This window comes from Oreochromis niloticus, linkage group LG18 (assembly GCF_001858045.2).
Source record: "Oreochromis niloticus isolate F11D_XX linkage group LG18, O_niloticus_UMD_NMBU, whole genome shotgun sequence".
NCBI lineage: Eukaryota > Metazoa > Chordata > Actinopteri > Cichliformes > Cichlidae > Oreochromis > Oreochromis niloticus.
The window spans coordinates 303,118-328,282 of record NC_031982.2 but is presented as its reverse complement, the minus strand read 5'-3'; the positions used below and the strand labels follow the sequence as shown (position 1 = coordinate 328,282).

The 25,165-nt window shown below is 41.5% G+C and overlaps 1 protein-coding gene across 1 annotated transcript; it reads right to left on the bottom strand.

The window, feature by feature from the left end:
- Positions 1–3,071: 3,071 nt before the first annotated feature.
- LOC100711787 (potassium voltage-gated channel subfamily B member 2) lies at positions 3,072–22,897 on the bottom strand. The gene is made up of 3 exons (XM_003456737.3): positions 22,641–22,897; positions 20,470–21,240; positions 3,072–8,482 (listed from the first exon to the last, which is right to left on the bottom strand). The coding sequence occupies exons 2-3, from the start codon at positions 21,052–21,054 to the stop codon at positions 6,470–6,472; spliced, it is 2,598 nt and encodes an 865-aa protein (XP_003456785.1). The 5' UTR covers positions 21,055–21,240; positions 22,641–22,897; the 3' UTR covers positions 3,072–6,469.
- Between the last annotated feature and the right edge of the window lie 2,268 nt (positions 22,898–25,165).

The following is a 25,165-nucleotide window of genomic DNA, read 5'->3' as shown; positions in this document are numbered from 1 at the left end:
AAAAGGAAAATAATAATAATAATAATAAGAATAATAAATCCGACGAATAGTAATATGTGTGCCTCTTGTCATAGGCACACATAATAAATCCGACGAATAGTAATATGTGTGCCTCTTGTCATAGGCACACATAATTACGTTCTCTACTGGAGTCCTGCGTCATGTGACAAATATGGCCAATGTGATTGGCTGAGCCTTTCAGGGAGCTCTGTTTAGTTTTGGCAGCGGCAAGCCTGCGCTGAGAGGAGGAGAGGAGGATGGCAGCACAAAGGAAGAACCTGGATATAAGAAAGTGTTTTTCAAAAAAACCTGTAAGTCACGTAAAGTCAAGTTCACTCATAAAATGTGTCCGTCATAATAACGTTACAGGCTATTCTAGGCTTTGGCCCACATCAGTCTAAAATTGTATGTAACCATGAACAACGTGTTGCCATGTCCAGCAGGGGAGACTGGACAGTATAGATGTAAAACCAATATGGCAGCAGTTCATCTCAGTTAACGAGAGGAGAAGGCATGTGTTTGGCTGCTTCACATAGTGGACATTGAGCTGTTGTGTCCATGTCTGTTGCTGTAACAGTAGTTCATGTTTAGAATAAACAGCTCACTGAGCTGATCGGGGCAATAGTGCCTAAAATGTTGCATAATTTTGCTGAGAGATCTTTTACTTTGTGGTAATCTAGATGAGTAGTTTTATGGACAAAAACCAGCAGGTCGTTCAGTGTTCCCTTAGTGCTAATGTATCAGAGATGTTGGTGTACTATAACTGAAGTAATGTTGTTAAGTCCTTAAAGTCATATTCTTTTATTGTCATGACTGTATTTGAAGCTATTTTTATTTTTGTACGATACTTAATTTATATGGAATATGGCTGAAGTAAACTAAAGTCTAAAATACTTAGTCAGTCATTTGTTTAATAGTAATTTAACATTATATAATTCACATATAAAACTATGAATTGTAATTTTAAATGGTTTAAAAGCATGTAGAATAGCATATGTAGGCAAGTATATTTCTCCTTTTTTATCAAGAAGCAAAGGCAGGAAGAAAAAGAAACGGGGCAGGGTTCAGTGGTTGAATCATCCGTCCCCACCAACGCCAAAACCAAATCTACGCCCTTGGTTCAAACTGTACAAACTCACTTTTTGCTTTATATGCTGCATTATGTGTTTGCACATGTGTCAGTAAATCACTGTATCCCCATTTTCCTAGTTAAATATAAAGAAATGAGGAGTTTTACACAGTCCTGATAAAAGTATATTTCACATGATTTTATCAGACTCCAGGTGCTAACACGTATTTTACCACAACACACAGACTGGTGACTCTGTTTGCAGGTGTTCACTGCCTCCCTGAGCTCTGGCTCCATCCGTCAGATGAGCTGAAACAAGTCGCTGAACATGCAAAGCTGCTAAATACTGTTTTCACGTGCAGTACAATTGAGTGCACTTTGCTGATTGCAGACCTCTTGGTTACAAAACAAAGACACAGAAGGACGATGTGCCATTTCGAGTAGTCAGTGCAAAGCAGCAGGTACGCCTATGATCAGCTCATAGCGGCACAATGTCCTGTAAATGATTCATTATTAATGATTAAAGCAGCACACCTAAACGTGTTATTACCGAGGATCGGCACTGTGAGCCTGCTTCCTACCTGTGCTGCTGTCCAGCTGCACTGCGGTGGAATCCCGCTTCGTTCACTGTTACGGCACAAATGTCTGTTTGTACCGCCGAAGGAAGCCCCGCAGAAACGGCAAAACACAGCGCGGTGTGCGACTGCTGCACTGGAAACACAGCGGCAGGGCCTCCCCCTCTCTCCCTCTCTCTCCCCCTCCCTCTTCGGGCAAAACGTCGAAGCGGCGCAGATTACGTCACCAGTGGACCCTCTGCGGCGCAAACGCAGCAGCGCCAGCTGCTTTCACATTCACGTAAAGGATACTGCACCTGACGTCTCCAGGTTATTGCATTATTGCACAAGGAAATGTTAAGTGCTCATCATGTCAGGCACAGTCAAATGTGTTTTGTTGCACCGTTACCAGGCTGTAAGCATGAGACCCGATAAGATGTAACAAGAACAGTGTTTTCACGTAGGCCAGAAATGTAATATTAAATATTCAATTGTGTTGATGGGAATCGGAGACGATGGAGGGTCAGTGTTCCATTTATTTACATTTTTCTCTGAGTAGTTGGTCTTTGTCTTCAGTATAGGGCACACTGGCCACTTCCTAAAGAGCAGAAGGAATGTGCATCTGTCTCTTCAACTCCTCCCAGTTGGATGCACGTGGAGTACTTCCTCAGGGAGGTATCAGGTGGCATTTGGGTGCCCCAACACCTCAGCTGGCTCCTTTCAACAGGAAACTGCAGTGGATCTATTTTAAACTTCCCGTTTTTTCCCAAATGACAGCGCCATGATTCCAGTGCCCTGTCTCCAACAGCTCCTTCTGTTTGCTATGATGCTCGTGTGGGCCTCAGAGAGTTGAGCTTCAGGCTCTTTCTTGGTTTTTGTCCAACATAGAAAAAGAGTCATGATACATTTTTCAGGCCTCTTGGTAAAGTGTTCCACATATTATTCCACGCTTTTTTGTCTTAATTATGATTATTATCTCATATAATTATTAAAATATTTATTTTAGTTTAGTAGTATTTAATACATTATAAAGATCATTCATTTTACATGTAATGAAAGTACAGGATATATAAAAGCTGACCTTTGTTTGTTTGTTTGTTGTTTTTGAATATTGAATTACCCATGGTTATGTAATGAAAACAATCATGTGAGTGGGAGTGGAAGGCAAAAAGTCTGGCCTGTTTCTGCCAAACAATAAAAACTCCCAGTTTAGAAACTTGAGGACATTATTTCATCGTTTCAGAAAGAATCAACCAACAGATGAAAACCGTAGGAGTTAGAATTACTGTGTGGTGCTGCAGAAACATTTAATTAATCTTTTGAAGTATTATGTTTGAGCAAATAAAGTTGTTGCGTTTTGATTTGCAGAATTTGTAGTGGTTATATAAACTACCTGACAACGCTGCAGCTATGTGGCATTCACAGACACAAATATACACACAACAAGATGAGGTCACATGAACACATTTATTTGTCTTGCATTTTGATAACTGATTCAAAACTCTTTATCATTTGCTATCATTACACTGAGCTATATATAATAACTCATACTAATCATTGCACAGGCTACGATTCAATAAAGTATATGAGGATGGAAAAGTGGGGCATTAAAGAAGTACGAAGTGGAGCTGGCAGGACAGATCGAGAAGCAGGCTTTACGGTTGTATGTTTACTGTACACAATCTGAATGAACAAATATAAATAACAATTTTCTGACAAATGAGTGGAGATGAGGTTGTGGAAAGCCATAACACTGTTCTCATGCTTCCTGACGTGCAGCAGCGACAAACCAACCTTTGTTAGAACTGGTGCTCTTTTTAAACTTCTCTGAGTTTGGCTTGATCTATGTTAGGCTGGATATATATTTGGGAAGAATTAACATTTAGTTAGTGTTGTGCAATTTATCATAACATAAATCTAGCTGAGTCCACTTGCAAGACATAAAAAGCCGTGTTTTTAGATGTTTTATCACGTCAGTTTGCATTGTTCCAACGATGTCCGTTTGGCTGTCAGTAATCTGCTGCTGCATCCGAGTCACACACCGAACGTGCTACTTCAGCTGATGAAATAAAATGACAGTGTGGCACTGTGAGGTTGGAACTATGAGCTATGGGGTGCGATAAAGTTAATGAGATAATATAAAGTTGTAAAGGTACGCAAATCCAGAAAATGTGAGGATTTTCATTTAAATATATCTACTGCACAAGGACAAAGAGAGAACACGAGAAAAGAAGACAAAGAAAAAGTCGGGCCATGTCTAACAGTTTTTTTCACCTTCTCATAAATTATCTATTTATGAAAAGGCACATATTTTTAAAAACTTCATATACTGAGATGTTAAGAACAACACACAGCTCAAAGTTTTAACCAACAAAAAAAACGTGAAACAACTGATGAGCACATCAGGAAACACAGATAACACAGTACCATTCCCCTGTTAGCATGTGACCTAATCACCAGCTGCTCACTCTGCTCTATTTACACAGTTAAATGTGCATTTGAATCTGTCAGGTTCATTCAAATGAATGCAAATCTGATCTTTAAAAACACAAACAAAAGAAAATGTCAAAGGTTCCCAAAGATAATGCTCAAAGTGACTTCAGGTCTTTTTACTCGAGTGACCCCCTGCAAAGGGCCCTATTGTTCTACCTTTATAATGCAGTCAGCACCTATGCATAAAGGTCACACAGACACACTCCCTCTATTTATCTCTCGGCACTCATCATATTATGATTAAGCTCGGTTTAAATTGATGTGTCTTTGCAATAACTGAAGTCCAGATGCTTGAACCTGCACCTCCTCTCACTAAGAAGACCTCGTTTGTCTCTTTCCACATGGTCTTACTCTGCAGCTGGTGTATAGCTCGTGATATGCTGAGTACAGCTGCTGAATTCTGCTAGCATGCTGACATTGATGCAAGAGACTTTCAGAAGTGTGGTCAGAATAGCATGCTAGCTTGCATGCTGCAAAATGTGAGCTGATGCAGAAAGATATCTAGTTATCTCTGACATGCTGTTCCATGTATTGAAACAAACTTTTTTGTGTCATATTTATTATACGCTTGAAGCATGGAACACAAATGGTTAATAGCCACAGTATGTTCTGTCAGACAAGCCTTTTGAGTCGTCTCACTGTAAACCAACAGCTTCCACTTTTCTAAATTCTTACTTTAAGTCACATTTTGGCCGTTTTTGCTCCGCCTTGCTGTTACTGTCTCAGTGAACAGTTTTTAACAGCGTGACCAAAAACAGCCCGTTGCTGTACGGCACTCAAATCAGACACATTCTTTGAAATATGCTAAGACTAAGTAAGTAAACAAGGGGAACTGAATATGACTCCTGATGGCTGACTTGTTGGTCTTTTTATTTTTTTATGAACGTCTCCATGTTACCAGATCTCATTCTTAGCTTGGTGAGTACACTAGCAAGATTAAAAAGATTAGATAGGGCCGATGTTATGATAAGACACAAGTCTCACAGAGACAAAAATAAATAAAGAAAATAATGGTATGCTTGGTTGCTTTTCACCAACTCTATTACTACTTCCACAACTCATTTTCCTGAATGCACTCTGCAACATGTGCCTGGCCACTTTGTTGATAAAGAATCCAAAAACAAAGTCAGATCTGAGGTTCATCGAACCCTTTATCACACACACAGTATAAGACTGAACTGGGAATTAAAGCAGTGTATGATCAACCACAAGTGAGTAATGATGGAAACTGCCCACAGTCTGTGTGAGTTTTCCTTTCTGTCTCAAATTGTGTGTCTCATTATGGGTTTGTATTGTTTTTGACTAATTTGTTCATTGTTAGGATATTTCATGCTGGACATTGGTGGAAGCCCTGGGACAGACTGGTGGGCTGTCCAGGGTGTACCCGACCTCTCACCCGGGACAAGGGACAAGCAGAAGAACATGGATGGATGGAAATTTGTGCAAACAGCGCTCCGTCAGTGAATATAGTAGTGATTATATCTCCATTTTACATATTTAGGAACAAGAAAAATGAAAAGAAAAATACAACAAAAAGTAACCAAGAAAGAAAACAACAACATAAAACTGAAATATATAGAAATACTTAAAGTTAGAGCATAGATCACAGTGCTCAATAGCAGATACATATGTTCTTTTGGACAATGCAGTACTAAGTGGGACTTTTGTCTTGTATCATGTGCTTGTGTTTGTCCCGTTACAAGAATGTAATAACGAGTAAGCAAGATCTACAACACAGAATAATGACTGATCATTGATTTTTCTTGCAAGTCTTGCAATAGATAGATTTTTAAAATTTGCAAATATAAAAAATATAATTTCCTTTCACGGTCTGTCTGTCCTTGGTATAACTGTCCATTCAAATCACGCCTTGGGGAACAAGCATTAGGAAACTGAATATCTGACTCAGTGACTTACACAGAAACTCTTCAGGATAGTCCCGAATATTATCATTCAGACAAGGCCTAAAACACAGGTCAGGCTGCCACTGTTCATGTCTCATTTAAATGAAATAAATCAGTAACACTGACACCACACGGTGTCACTTGAATTCAAGTTCAAATAGTGCCCAGTCAGGCATGCGTGTGCTTCTGAATGTCCTCCAGTAATAAAGTCATGACAGCAGCACCAAGGTCAAAAAAGAGATGACCGTTCGAATGTGTCGTGAGATCGGATGTGCCGCACTCAAGACGAGTTGCAGCTTTCATGATAGATTTGTTTAATGTCTTTGTCAAGAAGTCCAATGCTCACACACACAGCATCTGTTTTGGGTTATTCCTGGCAGTTCCTGTCATGCATCCCATCAGCCTTTGCTTTGCCTTGGCCCTGTCTGCATCTTTCTTTAAATTTAAGCTCACATGTTTGTTTCACAGGGCGGCGTTCGGCTTCCATCCAGAACAATGTGATTTTCTCGTTTTTCTACTCTCTGTTCTGCTTCCTCTAATCCTCCATCGGCCACTCCTTCCTTAGTTACTAGGTCTTGGGTGCTGTTGAGTGAGCATGCTTTTGACAATGGAGTAGCACCACTACCCGAGCCAGCAGTAGATCTCTCCATGTGATTCCTCCCCAGGTGGCTTAAGCCAGTGAGCTGCCCTTCACCTTCTAAGCTCCTGCCTGCTGAGCTCTCACCTCCCCCCTTGGGGGTGCTGGGACTGATATATTGCTGAGCCAGGGACGGAGATTGCATGATTGCCAGCGGAGACTTAGTTTCCTGTGTTGTAGAACTGGGAGATAGAGAAAACCTGGAAACCAATTCGTCAGTAAGTAGTTGAGCACACTTTGCAGAGCCAGTGGGGACGGGTGTCGCCACAGGTGTCATCACTGCCACGAGGACATCATCTTTAGATGCAATGAAGTCAAGCTTCAGGGCTCTTGTGTTTTGAGGGCTACCGTGATCTTCTGAAGCTGTGCCGGTGCTATCGTATGTCATCCCAGAGCTTTCGGCACTCTGTGATAACAAATTCAGATCCCCGGTCAACCTTCCTTTGGGGTTAGATGTGAACTCATACAAACCCTCTTTGATGAATGTCATTGGCTGAATGCTATCAGGGCCCTGCTTTACCTCCATATTGCTGATCTGACTTAGGTCCAAGGGAGGTGGAATACACTGATGTCTAGTACCAGCTTGACCTCCTTCGACACTGGGGAGCAGTGAGCTTCGTTCCCCTCTTTCCAGTGCAAAATTATCCGCTGCAGTTGAAGATTCCCTGGAACGACTGACTTTAGGTGATGTTTGCTGGGCCTGAGTGGACGACAACTCTTTCATCTCAATCTGTTCTTCTTGAATTTTTTCCTGCTGCCCTTGAATGGCTGCTGTCTTGTTGTACGTATCTTCTAGCCGCTTTGCGCTGAGGTGTTGAGGAGTAGTTTTATTCGACGTGGGCTTGACTCGCTCTGGGGAGCCCTGCTGGGCCACTTCTTGGTATTGTTGAGACCTGCCAGGACTACCTGCCTCTGCATTGTAGTAGTGCTTGTGGTAGCTCCAGCGACTGGGTGACAGGTGATTTTCAATGGGACATTTACTGTCCTCTCTTTTTTCTACCAACACATCTGTTAATTCCATACTGCGGGCAAAAGCATCCTTTAGGTTAATAGAAACAATGCTTCCACTCCGTTTTGCTCTTTCTAGAGCTTCCCTCCTCTTGATGGCCTTCTCTTGCCTCTTCTGCTCTCGGTAGAACTCTGAGAAGTTGTTCACAATGATTGGAATAGGAAGAGCAATGACAAGCACACCTGCTATGCAGCAGAGCCCTCCTACAATCTTACCAAGCAGGGTTTGTGGGTAAATGTCACCATACCCGACAGTCGTCATAGTAATGGTTGCCCACCAAAACGAAGCAGGGATGCTGGTGAATTTTGTAGCATCTTCATCCTTTTCAGCAAAGAATACCAAGCTAGAGAAAATCATGATGCCCATGGCTAAAAACAGGATCAGCAGTCCCAACTCGTTGTAGCTCCTTCGTAAAGTGAAGCCCAAAGACTGGAGACCCGTCGAGTGCCTGGCCAGTTTCAGAATCCTCAAGATCCTCATAATACGGAAGATTTGAACCACACGCCGCACATTCTGGAACTGCAGCACGCTCTTGTTAGATTCAGTTAGACAGAGGGTCACATAGTAAGGCAGTATAGCCAGCAAATCAATAATGTTCAGTGGTGCTTTCATGAAGACCCACTTATTGGGTGCTGAGAGCAGCCGTAACATATATTCCATGGTGAACCAGGCGATACAGACGGCTTCGACGTGGGCTAAACTGGGGTTGTCATTGAACTGGCCAAATTCATCTACAACCTGCAGCTCTGGCAGAGTGTTGAGGGACAGTGAAATGGTGGAAATGATGATGAACAGGATGGAGATCATGGCCAGGATCTGCAAGACAAAAGCAGGTTATTACATTAGCTGCGCATAGTGTTAGCTTCATACATGTCTACATGCAAAAAAGTCTTGTATTACATCTGTTTTTGTACCTGTAAACAATAACATGGTCTTTAATAAGACAAACCCTGTTTGTTGCTACTAATCACTGAAGTGTACATTCCAGAGTAAAGGTTTCTTGCTCTGACATTTTTGAGACTTTTTTGTTAACCTTCCTGGTGGTACCAACTTTGTCCTGAAGGTGGTGCTATTTGAAAAGCTACTAAAGGTCAGGCCTTTTTGATTAAGGCCCTTAAGAAGATTTAGCTTTGAAAGTTGTGCATCCACAGTGACAGTCAGCCCTTAACTTTCATCTGTTCATTATGTCCACGCAGACATGAGAAGCTCATCGGATCTACACATCACCATATATTGGCATTTTCTACTTTTCTCTTTGTAAGCCAGGTTACAGCAAACAGACACTGACTTTAATTTTTTAAGCAGCTTTGTGAAAAATTCTAGCACGGACACTTTCACGTGGAGTCCTGCAGCAGTGATAAGACAAGAGCTTTTATTCAACCTGCAAAAAAACCCCCAAAACATTTTACAGTGTTTCCTGTGTCTCTTCAGAAAATCATGGCGATGTGCTCAGATGATGTCAGATTTGTATTTTAATGAGAACACAAAGACGCACGAGACTACAAACCTTCTGACATTAACTGCAACTGGAAATGATGACATAGCACTACAATACAAGATGCAAAGCAAAGTGAGTAACACCTAAAAACTTTTTTGGGGAGGAAAATGGAAACAAACAAAACAAAAACTAAGTTAGTTTTTGCCCCTGCGTGTTTAGCTTCACACTTGATTTACTAGGTTTTGAAACAATTTTGTCCTTTTTGTCGCCTTTTCAGTTCAGATTAAAGATAAAACCTTCTTCTCACAGAATGACTGAATGGAAAAAGTGGCCCAGGGGATTCAAGCTATTACTTATAGCCAATTCAAAAACTCTAACTGGGAAAGCGGAGTAATGAAGCTGAAGGATGTGTGTTCTGAGTCCTCTCAGTGTAGCCCTTGGTAGGACATTTCAGGTTTATTGTAATAGGATTGTGTTGCTATGTATAGAAAGGATAGAGAGAGAGGTTAGAATTGGTTACTCATTCTTTCCTCCCCCAACAGGAAGAATCAAGCAACAGTCGGAAATAGAGAATGCAAGATAACATTTTTTTTTGTCTTTAAATACATGTGATGTGATATCTGACCAAAAACCAGTGCGCTCTTCTCTGGGGACAATTCGATTTTCTGTTAGCTTACATTTCAGTGGCTTCAACACATAAAACTTAAGGGTCAACCAACAAAAGATACAAATGCCACATGAAAAAACGGATTACTTCTAAAGTATTTGCATGTTATTATTGCAAATCATTGTTCAGTCTTCAGGTGAAAAATTATAATAATCATTATGACGCAACTGATTACAAACTGAATGTTTTGTAATTTCAGAATTGCTTAAAAAGACTAAAAGTGAAATCACCTATGAATCCTTATCCAAATGAAAAACAACAAAACAAAGATTCCATTCCACGCTTGTCAGCAGCAGAGCCACGGCTGCTGCAGCTAGCATGTTTAAGTATGTGCAAGATACTAAACCCCAAGAGTGCTCCAATTCATACTCCACTGGAGTGCGAATGTGTGTGAATGCCAGACAGAAAGCACTGAGGTGCAGAAAAAAGTGCTTGTATGAACGGGTGAATGAACCATGTTGTGTGAAGCACTTTGAGTGATCCAGTAGAAAAGCGCTATATGAGAACCAGTCTCTTTACTGACAGGGTTACTGTGTTTGAAGAGTTAGGAAGTGATTCTAAAGCCACCAAACACAACACCTCCACCCCTTGACTGGACCTGGAAACTCTGTCTTCCGAAAAACCAGATTCACAAAGTGCAGCCCGGGGAGAATTTTGAGATTTGTCTCTGGCAATGCAAAGCAAGCCCTCACTATGGCTTTACTGGGACCCAACAGCCTGTAATAATGAGCCCAAGAAGCCATCCTCCTGAAGCACTGCTCCAAGTCCGTGAAATCAGACAGAGCGACTGGACAAACTCCCACACACCCCCTGCATTTATTTGACCTTTATTTAACCAGGGAGTTCTACTGGGACCAAATCTCTTTCACTAGGAGACCAATGTTGCCAGTATAGCAGCCATACAGACTCAGAACACAATAAAAAATGCAGCTGTTAGGACTGGGACAGAAAAATGGAGTTGACCTACTTTTACCTTAAACATACAGCAGTGCTGTTTTCTGCGAGTGGTCAATGATGGCCGACCCACCGAGTCATAAAGATGGTGGGTCACAGATGCGTGGCACACTAGTTCTGTAAAACTGAGCAGGTGGCTTGCATGTACAGAGTGTCACCAGAATCATTCAAAGATCAAATTTAATTTAAGTGTATAAACTAACCTTAATGTGAGCTTGGTAACAAGATTAGCAACATCTACATTAAATAGAAGCTTGTCATCCATCCTTGTGTTTAACATCACTTGCAACAGTGCCGAAATCATCAGCCCTTGTGGACGAGCTTCTGCAAAGACCAAACTTTGTTTTGGGAGCATTTAAAACTTCTTGCACTGTTTGCGGATGGACGGTGTGTTGATGATGCTGATTATCAACGATGCTTGAATTCCTCTCAGTACCCTGAAACAGACATTCCCAGGACGGCTGCAGAGCCTAATCCTCCTGCACTACTTGTGACTTCAGTGTGATGTGTGTTAACCAGAATAGGCTACAACATGTAAAGTTTTATCAGAGTCAGGACGAGCCTCATCCAGCCAGGGGCCTGGACAAGGGCACGTTTTGTAACTACCTTGGAGAAGCCTCTATGGAAGGCCTGACAATCCCAAAGCCTGACAAGATACTCAGCAGAGGTCAGCAGCACTCCAACCCCAATAAATATAACAGTTTTTATGCTTGTGCAGTTATTTTAATCTTTATAAAAGTGTGTGGGCCACATAGAATTATTGAACACTAAAGACGTGCTGAGTTATTTATTTAAACACTGGAACATGGACTGAGCGCAGTACTGATAGCTAACACTGTGTGACTGATGAGCAGGAAATGATCAGTTAAAAAAGGAACATCATTAATCTTTGTATCTGTAGTTTTGTTCTTATTCCACCACCACAACTGTCCTGGTGTCTGTGAAACCATGTGATGGATTATCTGAGCCATTTTCAGTGGGGGAGCTTCTGGCCAATCACGGTAACGATAAAAGACACTGAGCATTACATCGGTACAGCTTTTAGACAAAAGTAAAAACTGGGAGAATAAAGTACGAAACAGTGAGAAAGAAGAAAGAGGAGATAAATAGAAAGTCAAAGAGGGACAAAGCACAGGGGAGTATAAGGCAGATATATCAAACGGTGTCCACCCAGCAGCATCTTAATGGCTTAGTGGCTGCCGAATGCTGTGACCTTGACACTCAGGGAAGAGTCTAAGCAGTACCAAGAACAGACAAGCTGCTTTAGAAACCATATAGTGAGTCTCCACATTTGACATTCAGTTGCTCAGCAACAATTTTTTGTATCCAAGTTTGAGTCACTGACAAAGAAATGGACTCCGCTCATCACAATGAATCTCTTTAAGTGAACGTGTTACTGCGTGTCGTCTCTATTTGGTTCATGATTATGAAGCTAACAAAACATAAAGATAAAGAGTCTGTTCATTAAGAAAGATTCCAAGTAAGGAAACAAAACAGGATTTATTATTTGTAAGGACACAATGACACTGGACAAAAGATTCTGACTCCAGTTCAAATTTGAGCTCAGTGACTGTGAATGGACTCAGATCTGTGCACTGAATGGAAACACAGATACTCAGCTGCATGTTTAACTGTCGGTTAACATTTTACCCTCTAACAGCAGACGTACTGCTCGGTTATTTATCCATCTGTCACTGAGGCGAGAGTCGGTGTTCACTGCCGTTTGATTGTCTTTTTAACTCAATTCCCAGACCAGTTTCATGAGAAGACATCACTAAATTCTGGTGCAGAATTGACACACATTCAATAATACTGCATACCTTTTTACTTTATTTTTGTCCGAGTACAAAGGAAAAATGTTCACGGCAGGGGTCGACAAAAAAAGAGCGAGACAAAGAGGAAAAATGTCTCTCAGATTGTGACCAAAATCTGATAAATTTATAGAACAAGAAGACGAGCTGCAATGAAAGACTGGATAAAGTGACTGAGCAGAGAAATCCAAGCTGGATCAATACGTGGAGTTATTTGTGGAACAACAGGCGCAGGATCTGTTGGACAGTGGCTGTTTCTGCAGAGGTCAACATGGTTTATATTTAAAGACGCTGCTTTCATGGGTCACATTGTTTTTATCTCTTGTTACACCAAAGTTAATTCAGAGCTTCACTTATTTCCACATTCAGTACTCGAGATGTTCTACAGCCCTTGTTTGATTTTTCTCAGTCTTACAAACTGAACATTTGAAATCCAAAACTATGAAAGCAATGTCTCTATTCGCACATGTGATTTTAGCACGGTAAAACAAGTGATGCTTCATTTCGAAACTGATTCTGTGCAGTGGGCAGCTCCATGAGGTAAAACAGCTAAACAGCCCCTGGTTCATATCCGGGGCCCTCTTGCCATCAGGCGTGCACCTTGTCCATCATGTTGCCTGCAACTTGAGATGTTAAATAACTCAAACAGTAAGAGTCAAAACTGGCCACAAACCATTTACATTTAAAACAACAACTGTTGACCAAGGTGCTGTGCATTTAACATAACTGACCTCAAGTCAGTTATGTTGTTTTGGAGTAAATGCTTATTGGCTGGCCATGATGCTGATGTGAATGTGGTCCAGTCCAGACCACAGATATGATGCTCAGGCAGAATAAATGTGTTGGCTTTGTCTTTGTAACAAGAAAGAGGAATAACTCCCATGTTTCTGTAAGAGGATTCATTTATTTATTTTTACTATTGTGGTCAGCATTATGAAAAGTTCTACGTTAACATAAAGTAATGACTTTTAAAAAATCCTAGCCCAGTTCTGGTGTCTCGCACTGAGTGAGAGAGATGCTACGTGTGGTGTTAGACGTGTGTGCACACAGAAAGTGTTTTGAAAGAGAAAATGATCAGCTGTGTGAAGGTGAACTTAATAAGCTGTGTATGTTTTGAGGTTTGGATGTATGCGTTTGTAAAGTACTCCTTGGTGTGTATTTGTGTGTGGATTGTTACCCAGAAATCACTGCACACATTTGTAAATCTTAGTTTGAGCTGGTGTCGTATCATATACATCATAAGAGACTGTGATAACCACATTTCAGAACAGGCTGCTCTGGCTGAACCCACCGCTCGACTCTACAGCAGGGAACATGAGGACTGAATATATCAACTGTATATAAATATTTCTAATGGGCCCAAGTAATCCACACATGCAAAGAAATCTAAACAAGTCCAATTATGTGGAATAAAGTGGAATAACAATCCAACACTCTTCTGGAAGTACTTTCACTTTTAGGATCGAATTTGATTTATTTGTTCTGTACTGCAGTAACATTTTGAAAGCAGTACTTTTACTTGAAACCAAATATTTCTAAATAAAAGATCTGACTACTGCAGGAGATGCAAGAACGATTAGTAATGCCTCTTGGCTTTTGTATACTGATGAAAACTAAAGTTGCAGAAATAGGCTGCTAGCACGTTAGCTCTGCACACTCACTGTGGAGATGTGTGCCAACCAAAGATTTACAGCTGACAGACTGAACTTTGCTGAAGAAAACCACTTTGGCTTTTGGGCTTTGTACTGCCACAGCCATAAATTCCCATCTGAATGGAAGCATTTCAAACTGAAAGCTACAGTACATTAGTGAATACACATCACTCTTCCGCTCCTATGTGAAGGCAAAAGGCCAGTAAACTATAGACCTCTGAGTAGCTGCTTATAGCTGTCGGGCACGCTTATTTAACTGTGCTGAACCAGACACATTACACACACAAGCAGTGACTCAGTGTTGTCCTGCATTTCACTCAGGATTTCACTGTGAATATTACATTTCATTCAAGTGTTGAAATGATTGCTAACTGCTACATGAACACAGATATTCCATGTAAAGTGGCTGTGAGTGTGTTATGACTCGTTTCTCTTTAAGCTCACAGGTTGTCGTGGATTATTCCCGCACTTCTACAGTGTTTTACATGAGCCCACACATCATTAACAAACTGTGTGCACAAAAAGACACAAACAAACCCATAAAGTAGAATGCATCCTTTTTTAGCGAACCAGATTTACAGCCTTCATCTCACTTTAAGACATGCAGATCAGGCACTAATCCCATCATTTGTTATTATTATATAATCTACTTCATGGAGACCTAAATGTAAGCAAACGCAGTTTAAAAGTTTAAATAGAAAAATAGAAGTACAAAGTCAAAGATGAGGCAGGAAGCAGCTGTCAAAAAAATCTAATGGACAGTCTTTTAATTCTTTCTCTGACTGATCCCATCAGCTTAAAAAGCCTCTGTGTCATATCATCGACGGATTTTCCTCCTCTGCACACAATACAATGTATAAACAGCTGATATGCTAGTGAGGCACATCAGTCCTGAGCAGAAACGCCGCAACTCTTCAAGCCGAAATATAACGCGCAACCAATTAGCTTTACATGAAATACAAGTTCCCATTTTTTAAATTCTAAATAAAGAGCACATTTAAGTCAAAGTGGCACAAAGTGATTCTGCAGGCAAACAAGCAGACAGCTGGATAGCTGAGACCACTGAAGCTCCCTGCAGTAGGCCACTGACTGTGAGAAGACATTGTTGAACATAAAGGTTGTAAAAAACATTTAAGATCACAGACTTTCCCCTCGTGCGGTCCAGCAAGCATGCAAAAGGTCAAAAAGGACAGTAATACTTTGAAAGTGCTGAGGCGTGGACCTGTGGTTTATCAGAGAGACAGGGATCGTGTGAACAGGTGAACAAGTGAAGCCAGTATGAAAAGCATTACTGACTTTTCCCCTAAACAGTGTGCAGTCTCTTTATCTCATGATATTGAATAAATGTCCTGACTACAAAGTGAGCAAACCATTTTCTCCACCCCAAAAAAGATCTCAGTCTTCTTATCAATCAGTTTTTCTAGACTGCATTTCATCCAACCAGTCCTGAGTGTCTGGATGGAGACCAGATGAGGTTCGGATTTGAATCCACAGGCTAGCTGAGGCGTTCCCCGTGTCTGAACGAATGGTTGCCTATCTCTGTGTGAACCCTGTGACAGACTGGCAGAGTGTACCGTTCAGCGTCATCAGTGACGCTGAACGGACAAGCAGAAGAAAATGGATGGATGCTGAAACTGCACAGCCAGATGCAGTCTGTGACTTTACTGCACAAGCAAAAACATTATATAGTTTGTATAATTGCATAAAATTACATAAATCCAATACTTCAGTGTTGCATACATGATCGGCCTGCAGCCTTTTTTGTCTTATTGCTCTCCTGATCTAGCTCCACCCCACCACCCTCCCCACTGCAGGTCAGACAGTGGACAGGACAGACTATCCAACCTGCCAACAGTTAGTCTATTTGCAGCAGCAGCAGTCCTGGTAAAAGCTCCAAAGGAGATTAAGCCATACTCCTAAGTCAGACTCATACTGCATTCATGTTCACTATGGACAGTTGACTACGCATTACAGCTGTGCTGTCATCACTGTCTGCATTACTCACTGAGACACAGTTACAGCCAGGTCTCTCTTGGAAATGAGATTTTTACCTGGATAAATAAAGGACTAATAATAATACATCACAAAACTGTGTACAGGATAAGTGCATGCACAGGTGATCATATAACAATGGAGGACAAAGAGCTTTAAATACATCTGGAAGAGATGAGAAGTGAACCCAAACAGCCCAACACTACAGTCTGAGTGTGCGTCAAACAAAGGATGCAAAGAGAACATGCTAAAACATCTCTGCCAAAAATAAGAAGATTATACAGATTATGTAAAGTTTATGAAACTAATCTCTATTATTTAAAGATTTAATACTCATATTATCCAATAAAAGTACAACTATTGTTGGTGGATGTACAGCTGACCATCTGGACATGACAAACTGTACAAATAGCCAGGTGATGCTTCTTTTCTAATAAGCAGTAGCACTGAGCCGCTCACATCACCGGAAAGAGGCCCCCCTATTGGTTAAGTGCTGCTGCATCACTGCCACATGGCTGGTGTCACTGCAGAGTGGCCTAAGCGGCTTCCCTCCTGCTGACACTACGGTTCCAGCCTGGTCACATGGCTCTGCTGAAGGCCAGTGCTGTTGTATTTTTAGAAAGAAGAACTAGCTGTCACTAACTTGGTTAGGTGATTAGGAAATGATTATATAGACATATATAAGACACCTTAAAAGTAGTGTAGAAAAGGATACGAGTATATTAAATTGAATGTTTCTGTTCTTTTAATTTAATATAAATAATCAGTCACTGTATCTGTTGGAATTCAGTTCATGGATTATCTTGGTCACTATAAATGTTTCCTGACCTTTGTAAAAAAAAAAAAAAAAAAAAAGTCTTATACTTCAGAAACTAATCAGCTAAGCATTTGTCATGTTGCAGTGACATCTGAATATAATATCTGCACTGAAGGCAATAAAAAGAACAAGAGTTGAGTTCAGTCCTAAAAGCTAATCATCAAATTATTGAGGCTGTATTTTGTTCATACAGTATGGAGGCTACAGCTCCAAGTCCTAGTAATATAGAGGCACTTTTGTTCCACATAATTGAGGATGGTGCTTTGAAAGTGTGCTGTAGCCTCCAAAGCACCGATACTTCCATGCTGGAATACTGTGTGTGATCAGCCGTTCGCACACACACAAACACATGTGACATAATGTTTGGTTTGTTTGATCGTCATGTAATGAAACAAATTTTACTTATCCTGCACTGGCATGGCCACATCAGTGATGTCAGCAATAACTCACTATGTCTTGAACTGGTTTCCACAGTGTGTTCGCACAGAACTGTTTAGCATCGATAAATGATTTTGTATTAGACAGCAAACTTTTCAGTTCATTTTTATTTGATTGATGGAAATCAGTTTAAAAAGTAACAAGACTGTTTATAAAATGGGCACAAATTCCTGTTGTCGGGGAAAAACATGAAAACAAAACAAAAAAGTCTTCCCAGGTAAAATGCACATGTCACAGCGACTCAGCTCACAGCTATTATAACGACACTGTTTCTGTCTTACTGCCACCATCATGACCTCCTCCTGCTGTGGAGGATAAAGAGGGCGCTGGTTCTCACTGAGTCTAACTATGAAACCATCTGCTAGAAGTAGCCATCTCCCTCCATCTGCTCGATACGATCTAAACACAGGGAAATCTGATCAGTTATGACAACCACCAATGTCTTGTCTCTATACTTGTATTTGTGACTTACACGTTGGGTTTGCTCATGTTGACGGAAGCAAATAAAGCCCAGTTTGTTGAAGCTGTATCTCTGAAAAGTCTGTCTTTGTCCTACTTGCTTACTCTTGGCATGCACAGCTCTTCAGTCAGTCAGATAGAAACTGGGAGTCACTAATAAAATCCTCCCCCTGATTTCTTGGCTCCCTTGCCCACTGACTTCTGTGTACGAGCTCTTCTCCACTTATAGCCGTTTGTTCTTCTCATTTTCCTACAGTTAGATCATATATATAATAATATAGAGTTGGAGGTATGTCACCATATGTGAAGGTAACATCCTTTCCCCACTACCCTAACACCCTCATACAGGTCATGACAAACTACCAGCCACCTCCTGTGTGGATGACTTTAAAGTGTACCAGAAGTCAGAGAGACATGGACTCACTGATGGAGGCCTGTAACCCCAAACTGTAAGAGTGGCTCCAGAACAACATCTGAGGTCTCTATCCAGAAGGATTCAGTCCTGGGAAAAGCTAAGATACTGCTCCAAGGACCTCACCTACCACTACCCCACAACAGCTCATTTGTGCTGCAGAACCACTGTCACTATCTTTATATCTTTATTTTGGACTAAGTGGGTTTTCCTAAGCTCACAGTGATTGTGAGCTATATTACAATATCTCTTAATTCTTCTGTTGTGTTTTCGTCTCTTCTTCTCACAGGTTCCAGTGAACATACAGTTAGGTCCATAGATATTAGGACAGAGACGATGTTGTTTCTGATTTTGCTTCTGCACATTACCACAATAAATTTTAAATGAAACAACTCAGATGCAGTTGAACTTTAGACTTTCAGCTTTCATTCAGCGGGTTGAACAAAAAGATTGCATGAAAGTATTGGTAACTAAAGCATTTATCTAACATAACCCTTCATTTCAGGGGCTCAAAAGTAATTGGACAAATTAAAAAACTGAAAATAAAATGTTCACTTCTAATACTTGGTTGAAAATCCTTTGCTGGCAATGACAGCCTGAAGTCTTGAACTCACAGACATCAGCAGATGCTGAGTTTCCTCCTGGCTCTCCCAGGCCTTTACTGCAGCAGCTTTCAGTTGCTGTTTGTTTGTGGCCTTTCTGTCTTCAACACGTGAAATGCTCAACTGGGTTAAGATCAGGTGACTGACTTGGTCATTCAAGAATATTCTACTTCCAGCACTGTTGTCTTCCACAGACATCCAGGTCCTTTTGCGTTTCGGAGTTTTCCTTCTTTCTCAGGATGTACCAGATTGTACATTTTCCCACTCTACTATTGTAGCAATTTCTCCGATGGATTTCTTTTCTGTTTTCACAGCTTAAGGATTGCTTGTTTCACCTGCATGGACAGCTCCTTTGACCACATGTTGTCTGTTCACAGCAAAATCTCCAAATACAAGCACCACACCTCAAATCAGCTCCAGGTCTTTTATTTTCTTGATTGATAAGGACATAACGAAGGAACTGCCCACACCTACCTGAAACAGCCTTTGAGTCAATTGTCCAATTACTTTTGGTCCCTTTAAAAAGAGGGTGGCACATGTTAAGGAGCTGAAATTTCTAAAGTCTTCATCCAATTTGAATGTGGATTCCCTCAAAATGAAAGCTGGGAGTCTACACATTATGTCTATGTCTATTATAGAACTATAACTTGAATATGTTTCAGTAAACAGGTTAAAAAACTAAACTTGTGTCAGTGTCCAAATATATATGGACCTAACTGTTGGACTCTTATTGCATTTCTTAAACTGAAGAAAAGACTAGTTTTCAGCAGCATGCACTGCTGTCATTGGTAATGGACTGATGCTCTGCTTGGAGTGTCTTTGGAGGAGCTGTCTATGTGCTCTCTGTCTCCTCTGCTGCAGACAATAAAACAGGCGCAGTTAGACTGCTGTGGTAAACCAGCTTGCAATGTGTCCAACACTAACTCAGTGAAAAACATTACTGAACAGAAACTGTGCAGACACAGTTATGAACCTCACTCACTGGAAATCCACTTTTTTTTCTTCCTGAAAACAAATTATTGAATCTTTTCATCAGTTTAATAAAAACATCTGGTCCCCTACAAGCAGAAACTTTGCTCTCACTGATTATAAATAAATCTTTCCCTCAAAACATGAAGCACACATATGGTGCAGCAACTGAAGCAAAATGACAAAAAACTAGAGCTGGAGTTTATTATATGGCACAATCTTTTCATCTACCAATGTGGTAAAAGAAAGATAAGATTCAGAGGTTATTGGTTATGAGTTTATAATAAAGCTCTTTGATATTAGCTCTGACAGTTGAAAGTATCAACAATCATCACAAAATCTCTGCTTATGCTTGGTTCTCATTAGCGTCATCACAGATTAACAGTAGATACTGAAGGTTAGCGTGCAGCTTCCTCTGTCTTATGTCTTCTCTCTATTATCCAAATAAATCTTCTGTGTAACAGACCTAATCTGTCCACATATCATCTTGTGTACTTTTAGGAAACCTGAATGTGACCTGAGACATTATCACAGGTTTCATTTAAGTTCTAGCATCAAATCATGTGTGCAGGCTGTGTTTAGCTCTTATTACCTTTGCAGCTACAGAGGAGCTGGGCTTCTCCAGCAGATCCCACAGCTTCTGCCTCTTGTCAGGACAGCAGCCCTGGTCCTCCTCCTCTCCCTCCTTGTCCCTCAGTGTCTCTGCCTCCCTCCTCAGTTCCTCGTTCATCTGCTCCTTCTTCTGGTGGTAGCGTGCCTGGCAGCAGGACTCCAAGTAGATCTCATCAATGCCCCAGTAGTCCAGCTCCTGTCCAAAAGACAGAGCGCACATCTCCTCCATCATGTGAAGCTTTCCTGTTCTGTAGAAGTTGAGGATGGAGGAGAAGGCCACCGGGTGCCGGTCGAAGAAGTATTCGTTCTCAGTGAGGGTGTAGTCATCACAGATCTCCAGCAGTGACTCGTGGGTGTTGCAGTCCCTTAGCCGTCCCAGACGAGTTCGGGGCAACCGGTCAAGTGTTCTCCATAACACTTCATGTGTAAGCCCACCGACGTTGAGTCTGACCCGCCGTGAACGGGCCTTAGTGCGGATGATGTCCACTGGCTCAGGGGGGAGGAAAGGAGCTACAGCGGGTCGGGGGTTGACTTTGGGTGTGCTAAAACTCACCTTGTCTGTCATGTTTGCTCTGACTGCTATCTTACTGTGGGAGTGGGTCACCTCAAACACAGGCTTTTGCAGTGTGTGCGTATGTGTGTATGGAGCTCAATAAGATGATGGCGGTGGCTGGTCAGGGGAAGATGGCCCAGGCCCACCAGGCCCAGCTCTCTGTGTTCAGGCCAGCAGAAGTCCCGGTAAGATCCATGGCTAAAAAAGAGACATGAGCCATTACACAGTGCGCCCCAGGGTGGCTGTGGCTACAATGTAGCTTGCCATCACCAGTGTGTGAATGTATGCGTGAATGGGTGAATGACTGGGTATGTAAAGCGCTTTGGGGTCCTTAGGGACCATAAAAGCGCTATATAAATACAGGCCATTTACCATTTTACAAGTATAACCAGGTTATTCTAGAGAAGATCTGCTCCCTAGGACTCTGTGTTTTTGACATGACACAATTACATGCATAAGAAAAAGAAATAGATTAAATAAATTAATAAATACAGAATTATTCTATAAAGTGTGAATTGGCACAGTATAAATAAAATTGAATACATCATTTTTATGTGCATATACATTCCAGAACTCAACAATTAGAGCATCAAGTTTGAAGGTGTTTTTCGGACACTTTGCTGAGCTGTCACGTTCCACTTCCCTGTGTCCCCCTCGCTGTTGTTTTTATCTCATGTCTGGTCAGCTGGAATCTAAAATTGCTTGCCTCCTCTGAAATAAAAACACATCGTAATGTGGGACTGTAGAATTTACTGCAGCTTACGTGCTCCCAGTAAATGATTTTGCTTTGTTTTAAAGCAGATACATCGCAGAGTTTTACAGTAAATTAAAGTCATATCAGAATAGTTATTTTGAAAAGCACATCACATAATCTAATATTTGCTAGTCCAGGGAGTTTTACTATTTTTAATTACAAAGAGTTCTCTGATGAAATCACTAAACAGGGAAGAGCAATTTGAATCCACCTCCAGGGAATATCTGGAATCTAAACAGTACTTTTTAGAAAAGGGAGCCATTATGCAGTTAGACTGTGGAGCTTATGCTGCCATTAGAAGTCCTTTGACTCTTATCTGATTGTGTAATGGAGTTCCACAAATCCCAGTAGTGGCATAAGGCCTCGTCTCCCCTGGCTCAAGTCTACCTTAGTTAATTATAGACCGTCTATCTTCTCCTGGGACACTCATAGGACACAGAGCTGCTACGTCACGACTAAAAGAGCATCTTTCGCGTTTTCCCCCTCCAGAGTCCGGGAGAGCTGATGTCTGCAAACAAACACTTGGATCGGTACACTCACTTCATTAGAATTATGAGATTGTGCGCTCACTAATGATCACGTAAACTACTTTGAACTGCTGCGTGTTTCTTCTCTTCCTTTTCTAGCGGACACCAGCTGCAGCACCGCGACGCTAAAGTTAAAGTCCAAAGTGAGAACGGTCCTTTCTGTCAAGCGATTAAGGAGACTCAGGCTTAACTCGTGATTATGCGCTTATGCATTCCAAGTTTCTAAAGTACAGAAAGAAAGACAAAACTCTCTGCTCTCCTCGTGTCACTTATCGGTAATCTCCGCATGACACATAAAAAATGTTCGTGGAGCTTACCTCTGTGGAGCAAGCTGAGATGTCGGAGAAGTCCAACTTTTGGCTTCCCAGGAGGTCCCACCATAGCACCCTGTGAGTTACCCCAGCTGCTGCTTCATCTCCCCGCCGGCCATTAATTCGTGAATCCTGTCGAGAACACGCAGACCGGCCCGTGGCCACATTTTGCCCCAAAACGCACCGTCAGAGCAGGAGAGGAACACCCGAGCGCTCACGGAATATCCACAAATACGAGCGCGAAGCGGCTGGGTCTGAGAGCGTCGCCGGACTGAAGGAGGAGAAATAGAGGAACAGAGGGGGGTGGGGTTGGGGGTGGGGTAATTGGATTGAGGTGTTCAGCACCAAGGACAGCTCCAGATCAACGGCTTGCAGCTGAACTGCTGCTCGGAGCGTCCTGGCCGCACTGAGCTCTTCTCTCAGTGTTTGAGAGACCTGTGGAGACGCTAAGGAGAAGCTCCTGGTTCAGTCCTTTCATGTGGCACACTTTACAACGCGGTGCAAGTTTTTCTACAGGAACTTGAACCTCAAACAGAGGGGGATTTGATCCACGAAATACAAGTTACAACACACACACAGATCGCAGAAACACTTTATGGTAATGGTAAATGAATGAACATTAATCATGAAAAAGCACCAGTGCATGTATATCTCATAACACAAGAACATTAATTCAACAACTAATTATGTCTATGATGTCATGAGTTATGCAATGTCAGGACTATCACATCTTAGTCTGGGCTGTAGTTTCTTGGGACTGGCTAAAAACACTCAGCTTTTATTGTTCATTTCCAAATGATTAACTAGAACTAACTAAAACTTCTCTATGACTGCACTGTGTGTGTGGAGGCTCTTACAAAGTGGTGAGCTTTTCCTTCAGTAACACGGATTAACAGGTCATTCATGGTAAAAGACTGTGGCATGTAATCAGCACCAGTAGGATGATGTTGCAATACTCACACAGAATGCACTGAAGATACTGAACATCACATTTTTAACAGAAAGGATGAAGCTCAGCAGACAGAGATGAACTTAGTAGCTTGTTAAAAATGACAATAACAGTATATGAACACTTGCTGAAAGCTCATGAAAGTTCCATATCAATCCATTAATGTGTTTTCATACAGTAGCTTCACAATCAATGACTGGGCAACAATGTGTGGTAAAACCTAACTTGTGTTTATCGTGTTCCTCAAAAGATGTTGGTGTGATTTCCTGAAGCTGGAGGATCATAAGGAGCTACCTAGTTAGCTCATTGCACTGGTGGTTGAACTAGTCGTGTGATGTAAGAGTAGTGAGTTTCTCTTTCACCTGAGAGCAGCTGGAAAGCAAACAATCTGTGGTTGAGCTCTGACACACTGCTGCCCTCTTCTCTGCAATCTACTCTTAAGCCAGTTAGTCCTAACAGTAAATAATGCAGAGCATGGCCAGCGTGATGTAGATGATATTGACAAACTCCTCGTTACTAATGAGATCTCTGAACACAAAGACCCACAAACACAAAGTTTTATACATTTGTGCTACAAATAAATAATAATAATATTTGGGGCGGTAGGAATAACTCCTCCTGCTACTTTACAACTAAAAACTGACAAACTAGCTTTCACATATTTGAATGCTAACATTCACATGTGCAGTTAATCGGCGTAAAAATAGCGTGGTCAGTTCAGGCTGTGAGGGAACTGTTAGCTTGATCTCACTGTGTGCCACCAGAACAGCTTCACTGTGCCTTTATTATTCATTCTTTCATTCTTTGAAAGCCTTCAGATGGATGAGCACCATTCTTTGATATCCTCTCATTGGTGTTTTGATGGAGAGTGCTGTCTTGCCCCAAGCGTTCAGCTGAGTTAAGATTCAGTGACTATGAAAATCACAGCATGTGACTTACACAACTTTCAGTGAGCTGTGGCACCAACGGATGAGGCCGTTGTTATAACAGAAGAAAAACTTACAGATGATGACATTTGACAGAAAGCTCAGGTTGGACTGAGAAAGGCAAACAGTTTGATATACAGGGTGGGCCATTTATATGGATACACCGTAATAACATGGGAATGGTTGGTGATATTAAAGTCCTGTTTGTGGCACATTAGTATATGTGAGGGGGCAAACTCCTCAAGATGGGTGGTGACCATGGTGGCCATTTAGAAGTCGGCCATCTTGGATACAACTTTTGTTTTTTCAATAGGAAGAGGGCCATGTGACACATCAGACTTATTGGTAATGTCACAAGAAAAACAATGGTGTGCTTGGTTTCAACGTCACTTTATTCTGTCATGAGTTATTTACAAGTTTCTGACCACTTATAACATGTGTTCAATGTGCTGCCCATTGTGTTGGATTGTCAATGCAACCCTCTTCTCCCACTCTTCACACACTGATAGCAACACCGCAGGAGAAATGCCAGCACAGGCATCCAGTATCCGTAGTTTCAGGTGCTGCACATCTCGTATCTTCACACCATAGACAATTGCCTCCAGATGACCCCAAAGATAAAAGTCTAAGGGGGTCAGATCGGGAGACCTTGGGGG